Source organism: Myotis davidii, unplaced genomic scaffold, assembly GCF_000327345.1.
Source record: "Myotis davidii unplaced genomic scaffold, ASM32734v1 scaffold247, whole genome shotgun sequence".
NCBI lineage: Eukaryota > Metazoa > Chordata > Mammalia > Chiroptera > Vespertilionidae > Myotis > Myotis davidii.
The window spans coordinates 444,142-468,427 of record NW_006299593.1 but is presented as its reverse complement, the minus strand read 5'-3'; the positions used below and the strand labels follow the sequence as shown (position 1 = coordinate 468,427).

Here is a 24,286-nt window from a genome sequence, read left to right as displayed (position 1 = left end):
CCAAGACGGGAGGGTCAGGTGAGAAGGAAGAGGTCCCTCTGGAAGCCAGAAGGACCCCAGCCACCCCCAGTGCAGTTCTAAATATGGAAATACGAGGCAGCACCGTCCAGGGAGATGTCGAAGGGCCCCCTGCACTGTACCCTGTCCTAACAAGGTCACTGGCAGGCACTGCTGGTGGGAGGTAGAGAACAGCAAGGGTCAAATGGGTCACTCATGGCTGTGCAAGCAGAACCAGTTTAGCAAGACCACATGGTGTGAGCGGGCTCTCTGGCCCTGCAGCACTTCCTGGCTAGACATGGCGGGGTCAGGGCTGGCTCCAGCCTGGCTGGTGCTCACAGGCTTTGTCGACCCAGGTAGCAGCTGTGCTTCCAGGCAATAGATGACAGGTGCTCAATATTTCTATGGAAAAATGCACCTCAAATTGCAATGCAGAAAAATAGGAAAGAGTTGAAGAACTTGCCTTTATATACCACAATGGCAATTTTGGAGATGCTTGGTTTAAGGTAAATGGGAGCTGAACAAGCAGAGATGTACGTGTGTAAAGCATACGAGCGAGACATGAACTGAAGGCTTAGATGGGGACAGTGTGTGTATTCAAGATATTAGGCCCCGAAGTATTACCCCCTCAGGCCAGCACACACCCTCTCCTACCCAAACTGAGCCCCCGCAAGGGGACCTAGACGCCATCTCCCCTCTGCCTGCTTTTGGACCGAAGACCGAGCGAACTGACAGGAGGAAAGGCAGCCTCGCCAGTGTAGCAGGGCCCAGCCCCTTCCTGACAGCAGAAGGGTGACTGGGCCTCCATGGTGAGTTTGTCCCAGAAGGGCAGGAGGGGAGGTGGTACCAGTCCCTGAAGACCCAGCACCCCTCACCCTCTGCAGCCAATAGTCTGGGGGCAGAGAGGCAGCTTCCAGGGAAGCTTGAGAAAGCGGTAGGGAAATTCGGTTCCCTCTGGCTGAGGCTGTCCAGGTCCAACATCTGTATAAGAGCCGCCCACAGGGAATTCTGGAGCCAGTGGAGCTGTTCCCTGTAGCTGCCCCCGACTCCCATGTTACAGGCCTTCTTCACATCATGTGGACAGTCCCTCCCAGCAGTGTAAATAAGGTGCCTACAGGAGGGCAGTGCTTAGTCTGACGAGTGGTGTGATGCACTGCAGGGAGGATGAAGGGCGCCCCAGCCTGAAGCCCACCTCTGGAGGGTGGTCCCTGGCGCTCACCTTGGTAGCATTGCGGTTTGCATAGTTGACACAAGCGTTGTGGCTCTGGTTCAGCCACTGAAAGGCAAGGGGGGAGAGGAGAAGTCAGGGAAGGTGTGCTCACCTCCCTGGAAGCCAGGCCAGGGCCCTGGGTGGCCACACACCTTCAGAAAGACCTGAGTCGCTAGCTCACGGTGGGTCCATCCATCCCACTATTACCATGACCAACTGCCCACTTTGCCCGGGACTGTGCCAGGTTTAACACAAACGTCCGCAGCCTTGGGACACCCCCCAACCCCATGGCAAACCAGGACACCGGTTCTGCCCACCCCGGCAGTCCAACTTGCTCCAGAAGCAGTGCCTCTTCCAGAATCATGCCCTAAATGGACCCCCTGCCTTTGCCTCGTCCTCCTTATTACATTACTTACTGGACAGAGGCGGACACTTAGGCCCCTGGAATGACTGACAGCCCTGAATCTCTTTCAGAAACATCCCAGCCCCATGTCTTGCACCACCTGCCATGCCCAGACACCAGCACTGTTGGAGCTGTGCTCAGGGAAGACTGACATTCTCTCCTAAAGACTGACAGGTTTTCTTCCTTCCCCTCTTTCTCTGCAGACACACACACACACACACACACACACACACACACACACACACACACACACACACACACCTTCAACTACTGTCCGAGAGCCACACCCAGCCGCTCTTCAAGAGCAGAGACCAGGGTCTGTGATGCCTTGTCACCCAGCTCACTACCTTGGGGTTGGGGTGCATTTACCTTCCCCACAGATTTGGGTGAGGCTGATGTTAAAGAGGCTGTGGGCCTTGAGGTCACTGGCCATGGGACAAGCAACCGAGGGACAGGGTGGGCGGCCACCAACCAGCCATCCAGCCCAGCCCTCATTACCTTCTTGCAAAGGAGAATGAAGACCTGGGCTTCTCCCAGTAGCTTCTGGGTTGAGGAGAGGTACGAAATGGGGTGATTTCCCCAAGGGGCATGGATGGGAGAGGAGACGCTGAGGCCAGGAGTTCTAACCAGTACCTGTTGGGCCCTCCCTCAGGAGACTGTTTGCCAGGAAGCTGTTACCTGCCAAAAGACCGTAGATGCCAGTGTCTGGTTGGGCAAAAGGAGACCGACCACCTGAGAGAAAGAGAGAGAGAGAGGAAAGGCTGAAAAAGGCAAAAGAAACACCCTACTCTTTTGCGAATAAAAATTAAACAGCCACGAATAAGAGCAAGCTGAATCTGCACAGACTGATCTGGACGATGTGTTCGTACAACCTGCTGCCCGTAGCGAGGCTGTGCATGATGAAAAAATCCAAGCTGTAGCATCGTATTACAGCACAGTCCCATTTTTTTAAAGAAAAACATCTTATATAAAACCATGTACACAAACACACGTACATATCTCCAAGCATGACGAAAAGCTGTAGCACAGCATGTAGGTCTGGCTACAGAGGACTTCCCCACATTCTTCTTGAATATTTCTGCATTCTTTCTAACAGCTGACAGGCATTCTGTTCATAATTGTGGGCAGGGGAACAATAAAACAAACAAGCAAACTAAACACCGTCACTTCTGCCCAGCGTACCCGGCTCCGCCACACTCCAGCCACCCAGCAGGATTTTGTGAGGATTCAGTAGAACCCATTTCAAAGGCCTTACGTGCTTTACAAATACAAGCTGGCGGAATTTATATGTTATCACTGTAGCAAAACCTACACCATGTTTAAGCTGTTGAACGAAACATGAATGTCTATGAGATTACATGCCATTTTTTTTAATCTTTATTGTTCAGATTATTACAGATGTTCCTCTTTTTTCTCCTATAGCTCCCCTCCACCCAGTTCCCACCATACCCTCTGCCCTTACCCCCCCACTGTCCTCATCCATAGGTGCACAATTTTTGTCCAGTCTCTTCCCGCACCCCCCACACCCCTTTCCCCCCCAAGAATAGTGAGTCCATTCCCTTTCTATGTCCCTGATTCTTAATTGTCTGATTTGAACACTGGCCAAACCTTGGACTTCAGGGATCCACATGTCTCTGAAGTTTACCTTTTGGGTGCTTGTGTGCAAAATAACACCTACCCAGTTCTGCTGCATATGGGAAAAAATGTGCACAACCATCCACATATTGACTTATTTATTATTCCTGTAGATAAAATGGCTCTTTGGCAAGAATTTCTGTAAGGAACAAGTATAAACACTCAATCCTATGCAGTAAATCAAATTCTAGACATCCTCAGCAACATTAGTAAATCATGTTTTAAAGATTAAAATGTTTTTAAAACAGTGAATATGCACATACATTTATATTTATTGGCCCATATCAGTTTGAATAAAATTATACAATATAAAGGCATTCCATAGCTCCAGTGAGAAATTATGATGATGTTTTTCTCCCCAAAATGAGATGGTAACTCCATTTTTCTTTGCCATGGCAGCTGCAGGTACTGGAGTGGGAATCAGGAGATCTAGGTTCTAACCCCAGTTCCGTCCCTGTGTGATCTCCAGCATAAAACAGTCCCCTTTGGGGTTCCGCCCTTCTTACCTATAAAGTGAAGGGGTTGACCTTGGGGGCCCTATCTTGGTTTAAACTCTATTCTCATTTTCCAAATAATACACATAAAGTCAGTAGAGATAGCCCCACCCCAGCCCAATTGAGAGGTATCATGGGGAACACAGGACCTCCTTCTAGTCGGACCCCAGTCAGGAGCCAGACCATAGAGGGGAAACTGAGGCTTGAAGCTGGGAACAGATAGCATAAGCCAGCAAATGTGTGCATGTAAGTAGTTCTTCACTGTTGGGAGGATATCATTCCCCGTAATCTGCTGGTTTATATTGCACCCCCTGAACTGTGCTTGGCCACCAGGAGAGGGTACGATGCAGCCCCATGGGACTCACTGTTGGTACCAGACAGCTGTTGTCCAGGACCCTTGCAGCTCGTTACATCAGAGGGTCCCCTTATGAGTCCTCTCTCCTGGGTTCAGAAATCGTACTGGTTCAGAAATGCATCTGGTTTGCATTGGCCTTGCAGACATGGGGCATTTTTAACTATGCTTCCCTTTGCCCTGACAGTCGAGGTCAGGCCAGAGTTCCAGGGCGCACCTCTGCCCAGTGTACACATCCTCATGGCACATATTTTATGGAGAAAGTCCACTCCTGACTTCATCTTCCCTTCTCTTCCCTTCCTAAATTTCCTTTTGTCTCATTTCATCTTCATTTGTTCATCTTGTGCCATGTATTTTTAAAATCTGATATCAAGTCTTTTCCAGAACAAACCACAGCCCTAGACTAAACCGGTACCCAGGCTGTGTACTACACACACGCACACAGCTGTAACCAGTAGGCTTTTCACCTTGCTGGCCCACCTTCTGCCCACACGAGCCTGACGCCCATGCACCTCTGACTCCTTATGCTTTCTGAAGGAGATGGATGGGTTTTGCTAAGCATTTCCCCTTATGTCACTTACCATGGTCCTTATTATAACTCTGGGGCTCAGAAAAAAATAGAAATTACTTTCTGCATTTTGCAAATGGGATAACTGAGGTTGAGAGACATTTGGTGACCTGCCCAAGGCTTCGTAGCTCCTAGAAAAAGAGGCAGGTCTTGCCCTAACCGGGTTGGCTCAGTGGATAGAGTGTCAGCCTGCGGACTGAAGGATCCCAGGTTCGATTTCGGTCAAGGGCATGTACCTTAGTTGCGGGCACATCATCAGTAGAGGGTGGTACAGGAGGCAGTTGATCGATGTTTCTCTCTCATCGATGTTTCTAGCTCTCTATCCCTCTCCCTTCCTCTCTGTAAAAAAAAATCAAATATATATATATTTTAAAGAGGCATGTCTCCTGATTCCTGGCCTGGGAGCCCCATCTCTCTGATGTGAGGGGCTCCTTCTCCAGCTCATCTCCTCGCACACAAAGGAAGAAGCAGACTCCATGCCCGTTTTTGAGCATCTTCTGTGCCCCACGTCCCCTGCTGCCTCCTGAGCAGAGAAATACAGCCTCCCTAACCACAACAAACCAAAACCCAACAGCAAGGTGCGTGAGGAAGTCCTTACACCACATGGTCAGGAAAGGGGCATGGTGGTTTAGTCGGGCACTAATTGTGTCTGCAAATCTGATAAATTCTCACGTCCACACAGGGGCTCAGGCAGGAGAGGTGGGTGGGCTCCGGCTCTCTCCGAGGAGGCGGTGAGGCGGCGCTGAGGTGTGCGTGTGCGCTCAGGGCAGCGGGACAGCTGAGACTGACCTCATTTAAGGAGGAGGCTTGGGCAGTCAGCTGACTGGAGTCCAGGAAGGGTGAGGTGAGAAGGCAGCGGAGCACCATGCTGCACTGGCCAGCCCGAGAGCCGAAGGGGGCCGTTTGAGCGAGGCGAAGGGAATGGGGACCCCGCCCTCCAGGCCCTGCAGCCAGGCTGGTGGGGCCAGGAGCACGCGGTGCCAGCCCCGTTCCCTATTAGGCAACACGCAGCACCATCTGCACAATCCCAGGAGCAAGAGCAGATATTTTATAACTTCCTCTTTTCTTTTTAAGTCTAAATTAAAAATAAATGTTCCTTCAGCTCTCAGATGTATATCTCTGGTGCAACCTGCCCACATTCCCTCACGCTGCCCTTTCCAGAACATGGCAGGGGAAAGGAGGAAAGAGATGGATGGAGAGAGGGAGCCAGTCCACCCGGCTTCCATGCCAGTGGATTGCACCTCTTCCAAGAGGGAAACGCTTCAGGCGTGGCCGCGCAGATGGGTGGAGAGAGCCCAGAATGCGGCTGGTACCAGGGAAAGTGGAAGGAGAGCCAACAGCCAGAATTTCCAGCCCAGCCTCCACCCTGTCTTGCCGCAGGACCTTGGCCAAATCGCACATCCTATCTTTGCTCCCATTTATAGTTCATAACATAGCTGGGGTCTCCTCCACAGCGCCCACCCCCTGGAAGCTGCCCCCTGTGCACAGTTGTCTATTTCTGCTGCCCCCCTTCCCCTTGGAACGGCCGGCCATGGGCCCTGGTCATGAACTCTCAGGCTCTGGCTGCGGGAAGAGCTGGACTCAAATCCTGGTTCCAGTTATTTATCAGAAGGGCGATCACATGCAAATTACTTGAGTCCTTTGTGCCTCTGTTTTTTCCATCGGTTACGTGGTGGTCACGGCTCCTCTCCGGATGTCATGGGAGCAGGCGTGGAAAGCACTCGGCACAGTGACTGTCATTCAGCCAGTGCTTACCACCAGGTTAGTATGATTCCTCTCCTCCTATCTCATTCTTTTCCCGTCTTTGCCGGTCTCTCTTTTCTCTGACTCCAGTCTGCTTGACACAATTGAGCATCCTCTTGCCCCATCTTATCTTTGGACACCAGCCTTATCTTTCAGTGGATCAGGAGCTCCTGAGGGTAGAGTAAGGGCCTTTCTCCCTGATGTCCCCCCAAGCACTCAGCACAAAGATGGGCCCAAATGACAGACATGCTGGAAACATTGCCAACTGATTCAGAACATTAAACAATTATTGGCCAGAAAAAGGTGGGTGATGGATCGTGACAATGACAACCACCAGTCATCCCTTCCTTGCCCCTTTTATTAAAGTTTGAATTGCAAGGGGGCTGGAAGGGGGTAGCCTTTGGAGAGAGGATGCAGACTGAGTTTGGTTCTGAGTCTTCGCACTTCCCTGTATCTATACCCCGACCCCGGGAGGGATGTATTTCCCTGCTCTTGGTGTGACTTAGTCACATGACTTGCTTTGGCCAATGGCGTGTGGGAGGAGGTGGCAGTGTGCCAGTTCTAAGCCAGGCCCCAGAAGCCTCGTGTGCTTCGGTCACTCTCTGGTGCTTCTAACACTGCTGCGGGGAGACGTGCCCTGACTGGTGCCGGTCCAAGGAGGATGCAACGTGAGGAGCAGAGTCCAGCCTGGGTCACTGATCCCCCACCGATCCCAGGCCTGTGGCTATAGCAGCAGAACTGCCTCAGTCAAGCCCAGTCTAGACCAGCCAAACCCCAGATCCCTAACAACAAATGTGTATGACTGCCACGAACATTCTGTGGCTGTGTGTGACGTGGCACTATCGTAGCAAAATCTCGTTAATACAGAGATGACCATATAGGAAGAGTGAATGTGCTGTCCTTTGTGGTTTTAATGTTCTGTATCATTCATGCACCTTGAATTATGTCTTCACTCGTGATGCTGGTTTCTGAGTGGCCTCGCTTATCCATCCACTCCGCCTGGTGACCATTAGCCCAAGGCTGGGGCCACCCTGGAAGCGACGAAAGACAGTTTGTCTCAGGACAGAGTTGGGATGGGGCCAATCAACGGCACCCACCTGGGAGCTGGCTCACAAGGAAAACCACGCCTGCCCTTCAGCCAGCGGTTCTCAACCTGTGGGTCGCGACCCCTTTGGCGGTCCAACGACCCTTTCACAGGGGTCGCCTAAGACCATCCTGCATATCAGATATTTACATGACGATTCATAACAGTAGCAACATTACAGTTATGAAGTAGCAACGAAAATAACTTTATGGTTGGGTCACAACATGAGGAACTGTAAAGGGCCAGAAGGTTGAGAGCCACTGCCCTTCAGCCCGTTCCTTCCGAGTGCTCTAACCTCTGCGGAGAGATGAGGCCTCAGCCTGGGAGAAAGGCGCCACCAAATATCCCGATCTGCTCGGCAAAGGGGGACACGAACAGGTGAACAAGGGACAGCAGACCAAGACCACTGTAAACGTGATGTTGGGACCCACAGTGGGAGACAGGAGCCACCCTCCACCCCTTGGCCACTGTCCATACAAAGCTAACTCAAATATAGGAAAAATAAGATTTTTAAAATAAAAGTGTAGACAATCCAGAGAGAAAACAGGGTGTGTGTCAAAACAACGGGGTGGTGAAACTTAAGTCAGGGGCGGGCTGCGGGGCACAGGACTATCTTGCCAAGCAAGGTAACAACAAAATAACTGTCCGCACCCTCCACCCCGACTCCAGGGTGGCTTGGCTAATCACTCCTCACCCTGCAGCTTCCAGCTCAGTTGTCACCTACTCCAGACAGCCTTCCCTGACCCTCAGGCTGAGGTCAGAGCCCCTGTCATACGGCCCCCCCAGCACCCTGCCTACTTTCCCTGCAGCACTCGCCTCAGTGGTACCTGTTAAAGTGCCACTCTCGAGAGCTTGCAGAAGCTTCAGAGAGGGGAGACCGTGTGACGCTCGCATCCCACATACCTGGGGGTCCTCGCTGGGAAAGCAGCGTGCCCCCTTCCCCCACACAGACACACTGCATTCCAGATGTTCCTCTGCATTTTTCAAAGACCCGCTAGGAGCCACGCTACTCAACAGTGTGCCTGCTCTTTCCTTCTCCTCTGTCTCCATCTTCTGATCTATGTGACTAATGATCTGAAAAGTAGCACTCCAGTGCATTAAGGGTGCTGCTATTTAAAGGGTCCCAACCAGGGAAAGATAATATCTTTTGTCAAATGAGTGTGTGCCTCTGACTGGTCAAATCCAGCGTAACCCAGCGACACTTCTTGTAGGATATACATGGGGCCAAAATGGCTGGTGCCGTTTACAATGGGAAAACATTGGGGCTGGGATTTAAGTGTGTGAAAAAGCCGAGTCTGGGAAGAGGAAGGCTGGAAGATGTCAGAAAGGCCCCGGGACACAGTCAAATCCTCACGTAAAGTGAGCCTTTGTGGTCCACCCCTCTCCCCTACCCCCAGATGAAGTGACCCACACCAGCCCCTGAGAGAGAGGACTGCAAAGTCCCCTGATCACCTGCTGTGGAAAAGGAGAGGGCTCAGCGTCCAGAGTCCAAGCTCTGAACGTCCCAGGACAGAACTCTGGTTTGGATGTAACCCAAGGCCCCTGGACTCACAGACTGGAAGTGCACAGTCTGCCCTCCTCAGTCCCCAGCTGGGCATGGGGGGTTGGGGCCTTGAGTTCTGAGATTCTGGAAAAATGGGGGAAGGGGAGGGAAAGGCAGCGGGGGCATGGGGAGCAAAGTGGGGTGGGGGAGTGGGAGGGGCACAGATGACCTAGGAGAAACTCAGGCCCATGAGAGACACGCAGTTCCTCGCAGCTGAGCCGCTCTGGTGGCCATGGCTGAGGGCACAGGCTGGCAGGTGGGGAAGGCAGGTGGGGCCGGATCACTGGCCTGCTTTCCGCAGCCACACGTGCATGGAAGTGGCCACACTGCAGCCTCTCAGCGGAGCCTGGGGGGGAGCGGCCAGTGGTCGGCAGCAGCTACTGGTGGTGGGTTCTGCTGCCAAAGGCCTGGAGCAGGGAGCCTGCGCTGCACTGGCCGCAGGACCAGCCGCCCTGCTGATGTATAAATCGGGATCTCGTCGCCACACACCCAAGGGGGAGAAGTTCCATCTTCAAATGTTAAGCTTAAAATAAGACACTACATGGGTGCCAGTGGATCTGTGAAATCTGCTGACTAAACTGGCACCAGCCTCTGGGAGAAAACCAGCTTGTTTCCCCTGCGCTCTGGGGAGTGAGCAGGTGGGGGCGGGCTCCTCTCAGGCGGGGTGGGGTGCAGGTCGGCCAGGAATGCTCACCTGGCCGGAGGCAGCTCAAGTGTTGCTTCCAGAAGCTTTTCAGCCAAGGTACCCGCCAACGTTATTGACCCCTTCCCTTCAGCACTCAGTGTCATCGCCCGCACCCCCATTTCTATTTTGGTGAGCATTCAGTGGCTTCTGCATGCCTGTATTTCTTATCCACTCTGTCATTCCAGGGCTTCCCTAAGGTGTGGACTGGAACCTTCACTCCTGTTCAGGCCCGGCATTTGCTGAGATGTTCAGTGGGGCCTCGGAGGAGCGGACATGGCTGGTGGGAGCCAGGCCTGGGAGGGAAGTGCTGGGACAGCCAGCGTGCTCCCTCCACGCAGGGAAGGCAGTGGCCTGGGGAGGGAGTGGGACCAATGAGTCCTCACGCGGCTTGTGGCTTGTCCACTGTCCACGTCAAAGTACCCAGATGGAAGCCTACGGGTTCTCCAGGTTCAATGGCTCCTCCCAGGACCTGGCCCCTGGCAAGCTGTTCGGACCCTGAGTATGAACACGGAGGGCTAAGAAGTGGGGCCCGATGAGCATGTCCTTTGGCTCCGGCTGCCACTGAGGCCCAAGTCATGCTGCTCGTTCACCTCAACCAAGTGTTCATTCAAGGTCTCGGGGGCCAGGGCGTCATGCCCGGCACAGGGTGCTAGCTCCGGGCTGGGCGAGTACCGGCGCCCACAGGACATTCTCAGCAGCTACTTCAGCAGTGAGGCCCTGGTGGCCTGGGAGTGGACCAGTAGCACCCGAGTTGCCAGGACGCCGACAGGGCTGCAGGGACCCTGAAATGACTGACCCGCTTGGGCAGGAAGAGGAGAGAGTGGAAAAGTATGGGCCGTCCTCCACAACACCTTGTGAGCTGGAGACATGCTGGCACCCCTCGCATGAGCTGGTTCATCCCAGATGACGGCAGCCATTACTTCTGTCAGGACCCAGTTGGCCTCTTACGAGGAAATGAGCCCCAAATTCAACTTCTCTGGTTTGGCAGAGATGATACTGCCAAATGATGTATGTTTTTCAAGTGTTAATGAAATATTTATAAACAATTATTAATGCAGGCTCTTGTTTGCCCACCTCTTAAGCAAGCATGTTCTCCTTCTTTCTCACTAACTGAATCCCTATAATGGGGGATTGACTAGACATCCAGCCAAATTCTACATGAAATATAGACAGAACTGCTGGGTGGGCCTTCAAAGAAGATTCCTTAAAGGGAACTGACCCAGCTGGGAGGTGTGTCCTTTCACTCCTCCCTCTTTCTCCTCCTTGTACTGGGGATGTGATGGTGGAACACCAACAGCCACGTTGGACTATGAGGGAATTTTGATGATAGAAGACAGCACTGAGAATGGTATAGAAAAGTGGGGGCCTGGGTTCCGGACAGCATGGCGGAGATCTACCTACCTCCGAACTTCTCTGACATGAGAGAAAAATAAATTAAATTGTTTAAGCCACTGTTATTTTGAACTTTTTTATATGGAGATGGTCTAACCCTAAATGACATAATCATATACTATGCTGCAAAAAACAAAACAAAACAAAAAATACATTTCAGATGGCAGAACTGTAGAGATCACTGTTTCTGAAAATAAGATAAACTAGAAAATAATAACAGAATACCTTTTAAAAAACCCACTTATTTGAAATGTGTTCTTCTAATTACAGCTAAAAGATTGAATACTCTGATTAAAGAGAATTCGAAACTGTAATTTCAAGCTTATTTAGAAATTAAAACACAGATCGCTATATATAAAAATATATTAGATATAGTCAGGTATTAGATGTACTCAGAAGAAAATTCACAGCCCTAAGCATTTTTTTATTAGAAGAATGAGAATAAATAAATTAAGCAATCAATGGAAAAGTAAAGAAAAAGAATCCTACTACAAAATAAGAGATCAAAAGAATATTATAAAAACAAAAATGAATAAATTATAAAACAAAAAAACAGAAGAATTGATAAATGCATCCAAGAGCTAATTCCTAGGCACAAGTCTCACCAATCCAGTTATTTTAATAAAAAAGATGGAGGTAAGAAGTAGAGACAAGACTTGAAATCAAGCCAAGGGAAAAAAAATCATTAAAAACATCAACATTCAAAACTAAAGAGTTGGGAGAAGAGATTCGCAATATATAGGCATTAATATCAAAAATATAAAAATAACTTTTACAAATAATTAGGAAAATACAGCCAGTGGAAGAATGGACAAAGGATGTGAACAGGAAATTCAGAGAAAATAAAATATAAATGGCAATAAATATTGAAAAGAAGTAGAATCTTTTTTTGGTGTTCAGGGAAATAAAACAATTAAAACCATAATGAGGTGATACCTTTCTCCCATCAGACTGGCAAAAAAGAAAGAAAGAAAGAAAGAAAACACTAAATATACAAATACCCGTGTTACAAAGGTTTGATGAAATCTAACCTCTCTGAAGGGAAATTTGGCAATAGTTATCAAAAATTCAAATGTTCACACACAGCCATTTACACTGAAAATTCACTTTCTAGAATGCCCTTGAGAAATCATCATACTTATGCAAAAAGAGCTTTACAAGGATTTTTCCCAGCACTTATTTCTAATTAGCAAATAATAAGACACAACTAAAATCTATCACTAGGGGAGAGAATACTAAATAAGCTAACAAAAAACAAATGAATGAATGAATAAATGAATGAATGAAGCAGACCTTCAAGTAAGTAAACAGCTAATGTGTAATCAGCTAATGTAGATAAAAAAGAATATTGTTATATTTTAATAGAAAAAATGCAAAACAAAAATAATAGTCTAAATGATGATTCATATATCTATACTAATAAAAGGGTAATATACTAATTAGACCGGGAGACTTTCCAGGAGACCTTTTGGATGTCCTTCTAGACAAAGCCATGGTGATGGGGCCAAGGCAGAGGCTGTTAGGGGCGATCAGGCCAGGAGGGAAGGGCAGTTGGAGGTGATCAGACCATCAGGGGGGGCAGTTGGGGGCAAGCAGGCCAGCAGGCAGCGTGGTTAGGGTTGATAAGGCAGACAGGCAGGTGAGCAGTTTGGAGCCAGTGGTCCTGGATTGCGAGAGGGATGTTGGATATCCCCCGAGGGGTCCCAGATTGGAAAGGGTGCAGGCTGGGCTCAGGGATACTCCCCACCCCCATGCACGAATTTCATGCACCAGGCCACTAGTATGCAAATACGTAGGAAAAAAAGCCCAAAAGTCCATAGCCAACTTCTAAGAGAGTTTACTTCTAAGAGCAGATTTGGGGTTGAGGGTTGTCAGAGGAACTTCTAGTTCTTTTTGTATTGTTTGAATTCTGAGCTGAGAGAACATATTCATGTATTACTTGCATAACTTTTAAAATAGTCTTAAAAAATTCTTGGTGGTAATTTTGAATTCCAAGAACATATTCATGTATTACTTGTATAATTTTATAAAATATACAAAGAAAAAACTTTTAAATCCTGAGGCTATTTCTGGACTCCAAAGACAAAGAGAAAAAAAACCAAAGGATCCCCAGGGGAGGGGAAATGTTTACCCACAAAAGAAAAGATAATCAGGCCAACTATTGTTCATGTTTAAGAGGGGGGAAAAGACATCTCCAGATATGCAGGGATTCGCAAAGTATATTGCTCACACACAGTGAATATTACTCAGAAGTACTTTAGCCAAACAAAGAACACACACACACACACACACACACACACACACACACACACATGAAATGCCTAAGTAATTGTGACATTGACTATACCTGCTAGGTGGCTGTTTGTAAGCTAAGCCTTCCTAGAAATGTGTCCATTTCTTCTAAATCTTCCAATTTATTGCTCCAGATTGTTCAATGCATTCTGGTCTTTTAAACTTCTATTGTATCTATAGTTATTGTACTTTTTACTCCTAATATTGTTTATTTGCACCTTCTCTCTTTTTTTCTTGCTCACTGTTTCCAGAAATGTCTATTTAATTAGTCCTCCATAGAAGCCAGGAATTTACTCTAAATATCAAAAAAAAAAAAACATATGCACAAAATTATCCATTCTCATATTATTCATACTGGCAAAATATTGCAAATAACCTAAACATCCACATATAGAAAATTAGCTGGATAAATTATGGTACTTCTACATAGTAGACAGCTATGCAGCTATTAAAAAGATGAGGAAGATCTCTATAAACTGATTTACCATGATTTCCAGGATGTCATTAAAGAAAAAAAAAACACTAGAGAAAATTTACTTACTTTTACAAAAGAAATGGGGAGAATAAAATATTTACTTCCAGAGGATGGGTGGGAAGGAGGTAGAAGGGATAGAGAGGGGAATGAAACTTTTATTACGAGTTTTGATATAGCTTTGACTTTTGAGCCATGTTGATCTTTTATATATTTCCAAAAAAATCAGTAAGAATGGGAAACAACTGAAACTTAATACTAGAAATGAATAAACTTAATGGTATACAAAATAAATAGCATAAACACAACAGAATAAAAAGTTCAAACAACTTTTAAACATGGTTCTCTGATTATATACTCTCAGTAGGATATAGTCATGGACATAAAGAACTTCAAAGAAATCTTGGGCTTTCCTTATACATTTTTGGGAGTGGTATTGACACAGCAATTCTGAACGTCTTTTATTTACATGTACCTACAAAAGAAGAGAGAATCAGAATAGGTTGCTGTTGGACTCCCATTCAGGGAGTAGGGAGATGTAACTATGGAATGAAGGAGGGGAAGAACTCTGAGATGCTGGATTGGAATTAGAGGTAGTAGTATAAGCTCACGATTTTTTAAAAGTTGCACTTCCTAAACCTGTCTGCTCAGATGGCCTAGCAACAATGGCACCCTGGTAACAGTGAGCACACCCAGAATCCAGACCTTGGTTTCTAAGTACCATTACCCTCTGAGAGGAACCAGGGCTCTTTGGAGAAATGGATGATTCCAGGACTGGGACACATAAACTACAAGATGAGCCTGGAATAGCCATATTTTGTGCCATAAAGTATTTAAGTACTCAACGAATAAGAAGGCGATGGGGGAGGGGGGACACGGTGGATGGGGACTCTGTAATACTGATAACAATAAATAAAAAAATAAAAAAGGCATGTCAAATGAACAGAGAAACTTATTTAAAGAGTTCGTTTTGGTCAAATTTGGCACCGTTTGTATATAAAAATGAATAATGGCAGAAGTAAATTGTTACCCCCGGATACAAAAAATACACGAGACCATAGTGATAGTTTTAAGAAGGAGGCAGTAGGGAAATCTCTTATTTACAGGAGGTTACCAACTATTAAACATAGAAGGAATAATATATGTGAAATATATAAGAAACTTTGAGACTAGGTAAATATCCTGTTTCCAATCAGGCTTTCCACCCTGTGGTCTTAACATTTGTTGGCCATTCTTGTCTGTATCCAGTTTTAGGCTAATATGAAGAAAGCTACTACAAACATTCACATATAGATCTCTGGGTGAACGTGTGTATTCATTTCTCTTGAAGTAAATACCTAAAATTAGGATTGTTGGCTCACATTGTGACTGCATGTTTAACTTTATAAGAGACTGTAATACCATTTTACATACACCCGTGCCCAAAACCTGATTCTAAGACCACACACTGCATTTAGTTCTTATCTCTTTAGCCTTTTAGGTGTAATTAAAGATAAATGAGAATATATATATGATTTGTACAATCAAAACCACTGGTGGTCCATAAGGTCTGAAAGGTTGGCGACCGCTGCTCTGAATCTTTATCTAAGTGATGTTATTTGGATGAGCTCACTTTGTGAAAACTTAACAAGCTGTGTTTACCTTTAAGATGACTGTGCCTCTCTGTATATTTGTTTTATTTTAATGCAAAAAATTTTTAAAGTAAACTTAACCCTGAATCTAAAACTGAACAACGTGAAGACTGAATCCTTTCTGAGTTAATGTTAAACCTTAGTTTTCAGAAATCTTCCTTACTTTCCAACTTCCCAAGATTTGGGGGGAACGTCCCTGTAACCAAATGAGCATGTCTTAATGATAATACGCAGGACGGGAGATGTGCAGCGATGAAGGCCCAAACAGTGCTCTCTCTGTGTTACACTGGTGCACCTTCTAACAGAAAGACATTTGACAGTACAACCAAGAGAAGAAAAAGGAATGTGCGCTGTATTAGCCAGTTGTTCACTTCCAGGATTTTAGCCTAAATCAACAACTCAGTCAAACAGTTATGAGCAATGACGTAAAGTTATACATTAAAAATTCTTTGGGGGAAAAAAATCATTTGAAGGTAATACTTACAATTGGCGTCCCAAATGGAATGTAACCTGTGAGAGGAGAGAGAAGAGTCAGGCCTCATAATCCCACCCTCCGCCCCACAGACCTCTCAATTTAGACATCGGAGGAGACTTCTGGGCTTGGTCTTGACAGTGGCCTCAATGAAGGGGTGCAGGTCCCTTAGGGGAGAGGCACCTCTAGTCCCCAGACTTTTTCCCAGCTCAGGCCTCCCCAGAGCAGAGGGCACCCCTGTGTCCCCCAGCCTCCCTCTCTCTGTTCCCCTTTAGCCAGACAGTTCTCATTCCCCTCCCAAACCCAGAGGCCCATTCCTGAAGGCAGGCGGGCCCCATGGCGCACAATGGGGGCTCCTCCCATCATTTCCCTCCTGAGGCGCAACGCCCTGCCATGCTCACTGCACACACTGCCATGTCTTCAAAGGCCCTGGATATCCCTCAGCTTCTTTCTCACACGCACCTTTCCCTCCCTGGCATCAAGACCATTTCTAGAAAGGACATTCCCGACCCCCCTGAGGGGTGCACCTCTAAGTGCCAGAGCTCTTTCCATCGCCGGTGCCCTGCGAGACATCCTCACACACAGCGCAGAGCTGGCGTGAAGGCCAGCCGGGCCTGGGCGCTGTTTCCTCGCTGCTCATGGCCCTGGACCATCCCCTCCACCATCCCCTCTGTCGATGGGCAGCCTCCTGTCCCCAGCCTCTCACTACGGCAGCTAGAAGCCAGATCGCAGCCAACCCCGCTCCTCTGTCTGAGCTGCCTGTAAAGCAAAGGGTTGCATCCTCAGGCGCGTCATTGCGCATGCACAGGAGCCAGCGCTCTCCTACCCGCATTCTCCGGAGAGAGGTCCAAAGCTTGATGGGAGAAGTACAAGAGGAACCAGGCTCAGGGTGGGAGCCTGCTAGGGCCTCGTGCAGGGACTGGGGAGCACCCACAGCCATGGCTAGAAGGTGCTCCCAGCGTTCGCTCCCTTGGAGTTCCTCACAGCAAGGCAAGGGGGTCACCTGGCACCAATTGCCCCGTTTGCACAAGGATGTCACGTGGCTGTTTATTCTCTCCCCCCATGAGGTCAGACTCTCTGGGGGTGGGGACCCTGGCTGACCTACCCGACCGGGAATACCCACTGGTAAAGACCCTTCCTCCAGCCGCTGAGGACTTCCCAAGGGGGCATCCAGCAGCCGCGCCACCCACCCTGTGCCTCAGGTCGTACACCAGGAGTCGGGTCTGACTCCAGGCAAGGCCTCTGGCCCCTCCGCACTGCAGGAGGGGTGACCCCGCCAGCCCGGTGTGTGTGTGTCTTTCTGGGCTGTCAGGTTCACCACACAGAACCGTCCTCCTAGTGGCCACAGGGCGGGGACTTCCCGGGAGGCGGGAGTCTTCCAGCTACTCCCCCAGCCCCCTGCCCACTGGTCTGCACAGAATGGAATTTGCCATCGCTGTGCGCGCAGTGGGGCACATATAGTTCGGACTTTCTGAAGGGCGGGTTAATAGCAGCTTCAGAGACCAGCGAGTTAGTCTGGGGATTAACTGCTGGAAGGGCAGAGCGGGGAGCAGGACCTGGAGGGAGAGAGCCAGTCACAGGTGGGAGGAGTGGCTCCTCCAGGCAGGTTCGCCCGCGCCCACAGCAGGTGTTACCCCGGAGGCTGCCAATAACCTGGGAGTAACCTGCGGAGGCCCCACTCCACCCCAGCTGCTCAGGCAGAAAAGGCACTTATTTCGTTTTTAGAAAAGGCACATTTTTAAAAAGCTTCACAGGTGATTCTGAGGCCTGGCTAGAGTCTTATCCAGTTGAATCAATGTGAACAGGCAGGTGCCAGTGTGGCCATGTGCGTTTCACAGGCTCCCTCCCCTCCCCAGGCCGGCACATCTAGCAGGTGCTGGAGCTGTGACGGTTAATGGCCCTGGCTGGGCGGAAACAGAGGTCCCGGGGCTCACCTGACATTCTAAAGGGCATGAAGATCTTCTCGTTGGTGTCCGGGTGTAGAATAGCCTGGCAAGAGCAAGGAACAGAGAACGGGTGACGGTGGGAGAGGGAGGGGGCACAGGGAGAGGAAGGGAAGGAGGCGGGAAAGGAGAGTCCCCCCTCCCCCCAGGATGACTCCGATGGCCAGTGGCTGTGTCCTGCCTCCTGGCCAGGCAGTCCTTTTCCACCACTGGGGCAAGAGGAAGCTAACACATAGCCCCAACAGCACGGATCCTCTGACTAATGCTCCAAGCTGAACACAGGGAGGGCAGGCCTGTGTCTACCTCTCGAGCCCCCTGTGCCTGGCACACAGTAGGCCTGTAATGAGGACTATGGGGAAGGCACTACAGGGAAGGAGCATAGGGGCCCAGGGGAAGGTGAGCATCAGTCTTCAAAAACTCAGGCCCTGGGTACTTGCTTTGGGAAAAGGCGAGGAACAAGGGGGAGGGGAGAAGATGGGCCCACAACGAAAGGGTCCCAGGGTCCAGGGGAGGGGAGGAAAAGAAGCCAAAATTGGATTACCTGCTTGATTTTCTGTGCACTCCAGAGCTGGAAGGAAGGAAGGGGGAGAGGGGGAGGAGAAAAAATTAAAGCACATATCCCTTTAAAGCAGCAGCTCTCAACCTGTGGGTCGCGACCCCTTTGGCGGTCCAACGACCCTTTCACAGGGGTCGCCTAAGACCATCCTGCATATCAGATATTTACATGACGATTCATAACAGTAGCAACATTTCAGTTATGAAGTAGCAACGAAAATAATTTTATGGTTGCGTCACAGCATGAGGAACTGTATTTAAAGGGCCAGAAGGTTGAGAACCACTGCTTTAAGGTCTCAAAGTCACATTTCTAACCAAGAGATCTAGCTGCAAAGGGCTTAAGAGGCTCAGGCTGTACTGGTCCCCCCAGGTCTGGCAGCTACTCTGAGGGTGTGGCGTCAGGGACCCCAAAACAGCAGAGCAAGGGGATCTCACACAGATCATTTAAACCAGTGGTTCTCAACCTTCTGGCCCTGTAAATACAGTTCCTCCTGTTGTGACCCAACCATAAAGTTATTTTCGTTGCTACTTCATAACTGTAATGTTGCTACTGGTATGAACCGTAATGTAAATATCTTATATGCAGGATGGTCTTGGGCGGCCCCTGTGAAAGGGTCATTTGACCGCCAAAGGGGTCGCGACCCACAGGTTGAGAACCGCTGAAAACGAAGGGTTCTCAACCCTGGTTGCTGTAAGGTTGCTTTAAGAATTCTCCCAGCGTTTTTCTAAAGCTTCCTAGTAGGCCAGGTAAAAAGCCTGATTTAAATGAAGATCCTTCGACTGTCTCCCAGAATCGGTGGAGGCAGCCTCACATGACTTTTTCAGAGCGAGGCAGGCTGCCGGGACTCCCCGCTTTGCCACTTCCACCTCTGAGCCCCAATTTCCTCTTCTGTAAAATGGGAATAATAGCTGTGCCTCTAACATCATTGAAAAAATCCATGCCAAGTTCTTGGAGCAGCACTGGGCACATAGTAAGTGCCTTTTAACTGCTTGCTGTTGTAGGTATTATTATTCCTATTGTTGTTATTATAAGAAGGTGGTAAGGAGAAGAAAGTTGCTTTCAGATGAGTGGAAAAGTTGTCTCTCTCCAGCACCAGCATGTGGCACAGGCTGGAGAAACAGAACAATCTGTCAATTCCTTCAAATGATATAAATACTGCCTTTCATTGAATCTAAGACATCATTAATCCGAAGACATTATTATGTGCCGCTAAGTAAGAAAACAATGACATAATGCCAAGACCACCACCAATAAAAAGACTCATCCCATTTAAGAGATGTTAAAATGTGATAAAATGGGCGTGTTAGAAGCAAGCAAACCCGGTAAATAAACATTTACATGGTGGCAAACCAAGGGCCAGTGCACTTTTAATGGAGGAAAAAGGGTCGGAGGTGAGAGGTAAGACGCGGCCAGGAGTGGTGGTTAGTTTTGTAACAGAACAGTTCACTTATGCTTCCTTTACAGGGCAGTGTTGCCTGGAACATAAATTAAGTTGCAGAAGGCTACTGGGTAGCAAAAATAGAAGTTATAAAATTGATATATTAAAGCTTATGCATTATACTCACAGCAGAGTCCTCAAGCCTTAATTCACAGCCTAATTACTCTTATTTTAGATACATTTCAAACATATTTGATTGTCTGCTATTCCAGGAAGATTGGAGGCAGTAGAGTTTTGAAAAATAATAATTGCGGAACAGAAGGGACTCGAGGGAGAAAAACCAAATGCAGAATCAGTGTCAGCCAAAGGAGGTAAGTGAGAGCATACAGCAGAGATGAAAGAAAAAAAAAAGATAAAAGGCTGACCCTCCTTTGCCTTCCTGAAGTGCACCCACAAGTCCCAGGGCCATTTTAGGTGCGAGCCTTTCAGCACCGTCCTGCATCTCCCACAGTGCTGGCCACACAGGAAATCTAAAACTATTCTAAAATTAAAATTTTATTTAAAAAGAAAGACACCTCAAAATTCCTTCGTACAGTTCTTTGAAAAAAATTCCCCATGATTCTGAGGAAGAGGATAAGACATCAGAGGACAGTGTAAAGGGCCGGTGTTAGAACCAGGCAGGCCTGTGTTCAAATCACTTACTGGAGGCATGCCCCTGAGCTCATTACATCTCCTTCATGCCTCAGTTTCTCCATCAGTGAAATGGGCTGTTGTGAAGGTGGAGCGGAGGCTGGATGCTCCTGGGCAGTTTGAGCTTCCCTTCAGGCAGACAGCTAAGCCTACACTGCCCAGCTTCCCCCACCGTCGGGGGGTGAGGGGGGCACCCATTGACCTGGTGCTGGCTGATGGCCTGTGATGTTTGCCACGCCCAGGCCTGGACCCAAAGTCTCCCACAGAGAATCCAGGGAAGGACGGTGAGGCCCTGGAAGACGGTAAAACCATGAAGGGGAAGGAGCTGGGTCCCTGACAATGTCATGTGCCAAGTCCCTGAGCTGCGCTGGACTCTGACATGAGTGAGAAATGGACCGTACTGTATAAGCCCCTGAACTCTGGGGCCTGTGTGTTACAGCACTTGGCTTGCCCTGACTGACACAGAGGTTTAAATGAGATACGCATATCTAAACTGCTTGGCCCATAGGACATGCTCCATAAATGCCTAAAACAGAGGGACGGTCATTGAAATGAGCAACATTTTTAATGACTGAATAAATTTTAAAGTCACTTCACGTCTATTGTCTTATGCCTGCAGCATGCCTGTGAGGTGGGTAGGTTCTTTTCAGACAACGTCACTCATCTCAGAGACTAAGTAACGCAGTCCCGGGTCCCTGGTGGCTGGATGGACATGGGCACCCAGGCCTCCCGGCCTCCAGACTCACGTCCTCCCTCTCTCCAGGGCCCTGGGGGAGATGACGTCTGGTCTGGCCAGCGTGACTGCCAGGCCGAGGCATGAGAGGAGGAAGAGAACTGGCTGACATCATCCTGAGGGCGCAGAGCCTCCTGGCAGCTGATGCTCCTCCCGCCGAAGTCCCGCCAAGCAGCACTGGTAACCCATGGCAACATCCGTGTCCCTCAGGTTCAGGGACTGTCCTTTACCTCCACCCAGGGGCCGCGATGGAGAGTCAGGCAGGTGCTGGCTTAGCAGCAAAGGCAGAAGTCCAGCAGGGCTGTCAGCAGGCAAGGCCAGGAACCCAGAGCTCACAGGCCCGTCCCTTCCTCCCTCCCCCGAAGACACCACCACACACGTGGCCCAGGCAGGCTAGCGGCACCGATATGGGCCATGGTCTCACAGGATAGGTCATTCCATGCTTTCTATTTTGCTGAGCACTTTCCCGCAGAAGCACTGAGATCTGAACCCAAGCTGTGTGGTTCCAGAGGCCCCGCTCTTAATCCCCACATCCCCCTGATTCTAATGCTGGCACGACAGTGCACACCACTCTGCCCTCGGGGCATCTAAAACACTGTGGCGCCTGGCTGGCGTGGCTCAGTGGTTGGGCATCGACCTATGAACCAGGATTCCTGGTCAGGGTACATGCCTGTTTGCTGGCTCGATCCCCAGCAGGGGATGTGCAGGAGGTAGCTGGTCAATGATTCTCTCTCCCTCTCCCTTCCTCTCTGAAATTAAAAAAAATTATATATATATAATAAAATATTGTGGAGATCTTCCCACATCAGAGCACAGAGAGCACCTCATTTTTCCTAATAGAAACCTTGAATGAATGCACTGTATATTCTACTGTGCCCTATGAGTGGACTTTTAGCCTACTTTCAGTCTTTCTTATTGTGGTAAAATATACATAATGTGAAACTTACCATTTTAGCCACTTTAAAGTGGCAGCTCTACGGCGTTAGGTGCATTCACACTATTGTACACCATCACCAGCATCCATCTCCAGAACTTCTTCATCTTTCCCAACTGAACTCTGTACCCAGTAAGTACCCCCCCAACCCCCCATCCCCACCACCCTCTCCCCGGCCCGTCCTTCTTCCCCAACTCCTGGCAGCCACCATCTTTCTGCCTCTGTGAATCTTATCGCGCAAGATGGTCCCTCCCCGTGGGATCATACAATGTCTGTCCTTTGTGTCTGTCCCATCTTTCACGGTGACAACCATGCTCTGGAGAATTTCCCTGGAGTTGTCACTGTTATATCATTAGAATTTTAAGAGAAAGGATAAATGTGTTCAGATATTTCTGCAGGATACAGGGGAACTAATGGTTACTCTAGGGAGAGGCAGGGGGCAATTGGGGGGCAGGGGAAGGGAAACTTGTTTTTTAGTCTCTGTTTTTTACATCTTTAGGATTCGGTGGCTTGTTCATCTGTTACTTATTCAAAAAAAGAATTGTTAAGAAATGTTAAGCCCTAACCGGTTTGGCTCAGTGGATAGAGCGTCAGCCTGCAGACTGAAGGGGCCCAGGTTCGATTCCGGTTAAGGGCATGTACCTTGGTTGTGGGCACATCCTCAGTCGGGGGTGTGCAGGAGGCAGCTGACCGATGTTTCTCTCTCGTCGATGTTTCTCTTTATCCCTCTCCCTTCCTCTCTGTAAAAAATCAATAAAATATATATATATTTTTAAAAAAAGAAATGTTCAGAGCAACCGTGAAAAAATAGATATAGGGTACACAACACCTAAGCTCTTTATCGACCTCTATGGCACGAACTGTTTATTGTCCGACAAAAATCCATGTTCCCTTCTTCTGCAGTAATAGGACAGTGGTGGGCAGGGAGCCGACCTGCTGCACTGCATTTCCCAGCCTCCTTTGCAGGGCAGGGGGCTGAATTGCTGTATGATATCTCCCAGCTTCCTTTGCAGTTCAGCTTATCCACGTGACTGAGTCCCCCAGTGGCATCGGATGGGAAGTGAGAGGTGCTTTTCCCTAACCAGGGCCTCCCATTCCATGCTTTCTGTCCCCCTCCTGTGAGCCGGAGCCAGGATGTGGCTGCAGCCCAGCGTGAACCACGCAGAGGCCACCCCAAGGAGATGGTGGAGAAGCATGACGGAAGGAGCCTGGGGCCCTGAGCCATCCTGTGGAGCAGAGCCACCTGCCCACCGGACCTTGAACTGTCACATGGGCGAGAAATAAACTTCTGTGTTGTTTGAGCTGGTGACTTGGGGGATCTTTTAGTTACAGCAGTTAGTGTAACCCTAACTAAGATAACCCATCAGGGTCAGAGGAAACTGCCTCCCATGATAACAGAGGCGGGAGGAAGAAATCAAAGCTAAGACAGTGCTCAAGGCTCTTCTTGTGACTTTGGCAATGCTCCCGCCTCAGGGGGCTCTGCGGGGAGGTGGGAGGGACCTCTCCCCTTTAAACTAAAAGTCCTGGCCCGTGACCTGAACGAGCAGGCTCACCCCATCTCCAGCCTGTAGCAACACTAGCCAGGCTCACAGATTTTGGCCCTGGCTCAGCCACGAACTTACATGGCCTTCCTGTGCAAGTCACCACACACCTTCCAGTGGTTCTCAACCTTCCTAATGCCGAGACCCTTTAATACAGTTCCTCATGTTGTGGTGACCCCCAATTTCATTGTTACAGATTGAATATAATTGAAGCATAGTGATTAATCACAAAAACAATATGTAATTATATATGTGTTTTCTGATGGTCTTAGGCGACCCCTGTGAAAGGGTCGTTCGACCCCCAAAGGAGTTGTGACCCACAGGTTGAGAACCGCTGCCTTAGACTTACACTGTGTTTCAGTTCATCAGGCAGGAGAAGGGGCAGGAAGCAAGTCTCTCCAGGCCCGTTCCTGTCTGAGGATGCCAGACCCCGTTTATAGAGCGAGCAGGACAAGGGCTTGGGTCTGATTCCCAGGCCCAGGCTTTTCCCGGGGACCTGCTGGACCCATATGTCGGATGCTGGATGCAAATAGCAGCA

The 24,286-nt window shown here is 48.9% G+C and overlaps 1 protein-coding gene and 1 long non-coding RNA gene across 2 annotated transcripts in view; one reads left to right on the top strand and one right to left on the bottom strand.

The window, feature by feature from the left end:
• LOC107184920 overlaps positions 1 to 2,339 on the top strand; it is a 13,746-nt gene extending 11,407 nt beyond the window's left edge. Inside the window, exon 3 of the long non-coding RNA XR_001515817.1 lies at positions 2,263 to 2,339. This is a non-coding gene — a long non-coding RNA (uncharacterized LOC107184920). The remainder of the gene's footprint in view (positions 1 to 2,262) is intronic.
• The window catches only part of SFXN5 (sideroflexin 5), a 113,480-nt gene that overhangs the window by 51,088 nt on the left and 38,106 nt on the right, over positions 1 to 24,286 (bottom strand). Inside the window, exons 4-8 of the mRNA XM_015571491.1 lie at positions 18,458 to 18,484; positions 17,908 to 17,962; positions 15,986 to 16,011; positions 2,289 to 2,342; positions 1,136 to 1,273 (exon numbers count right to left, since the gene is read on the bottom strand). Coding sequence (XP_015426977.1) covers positions 1,136 to 1,273; positions 2,289 to 2,342; positions 15,986 to 16,011; positions 17,908 to 17,962; positions 18,458 to 18,484 — 300 coding nt within the window. The remainder of the gene's footprint in view (positions 1 to 1,135; positions 1,274 to 2,288; positions 2,343 to 15,985; positions 16,012 to 17,907; positions 17,963 to 18,457; positions 18,485 to 24,286) is intronic.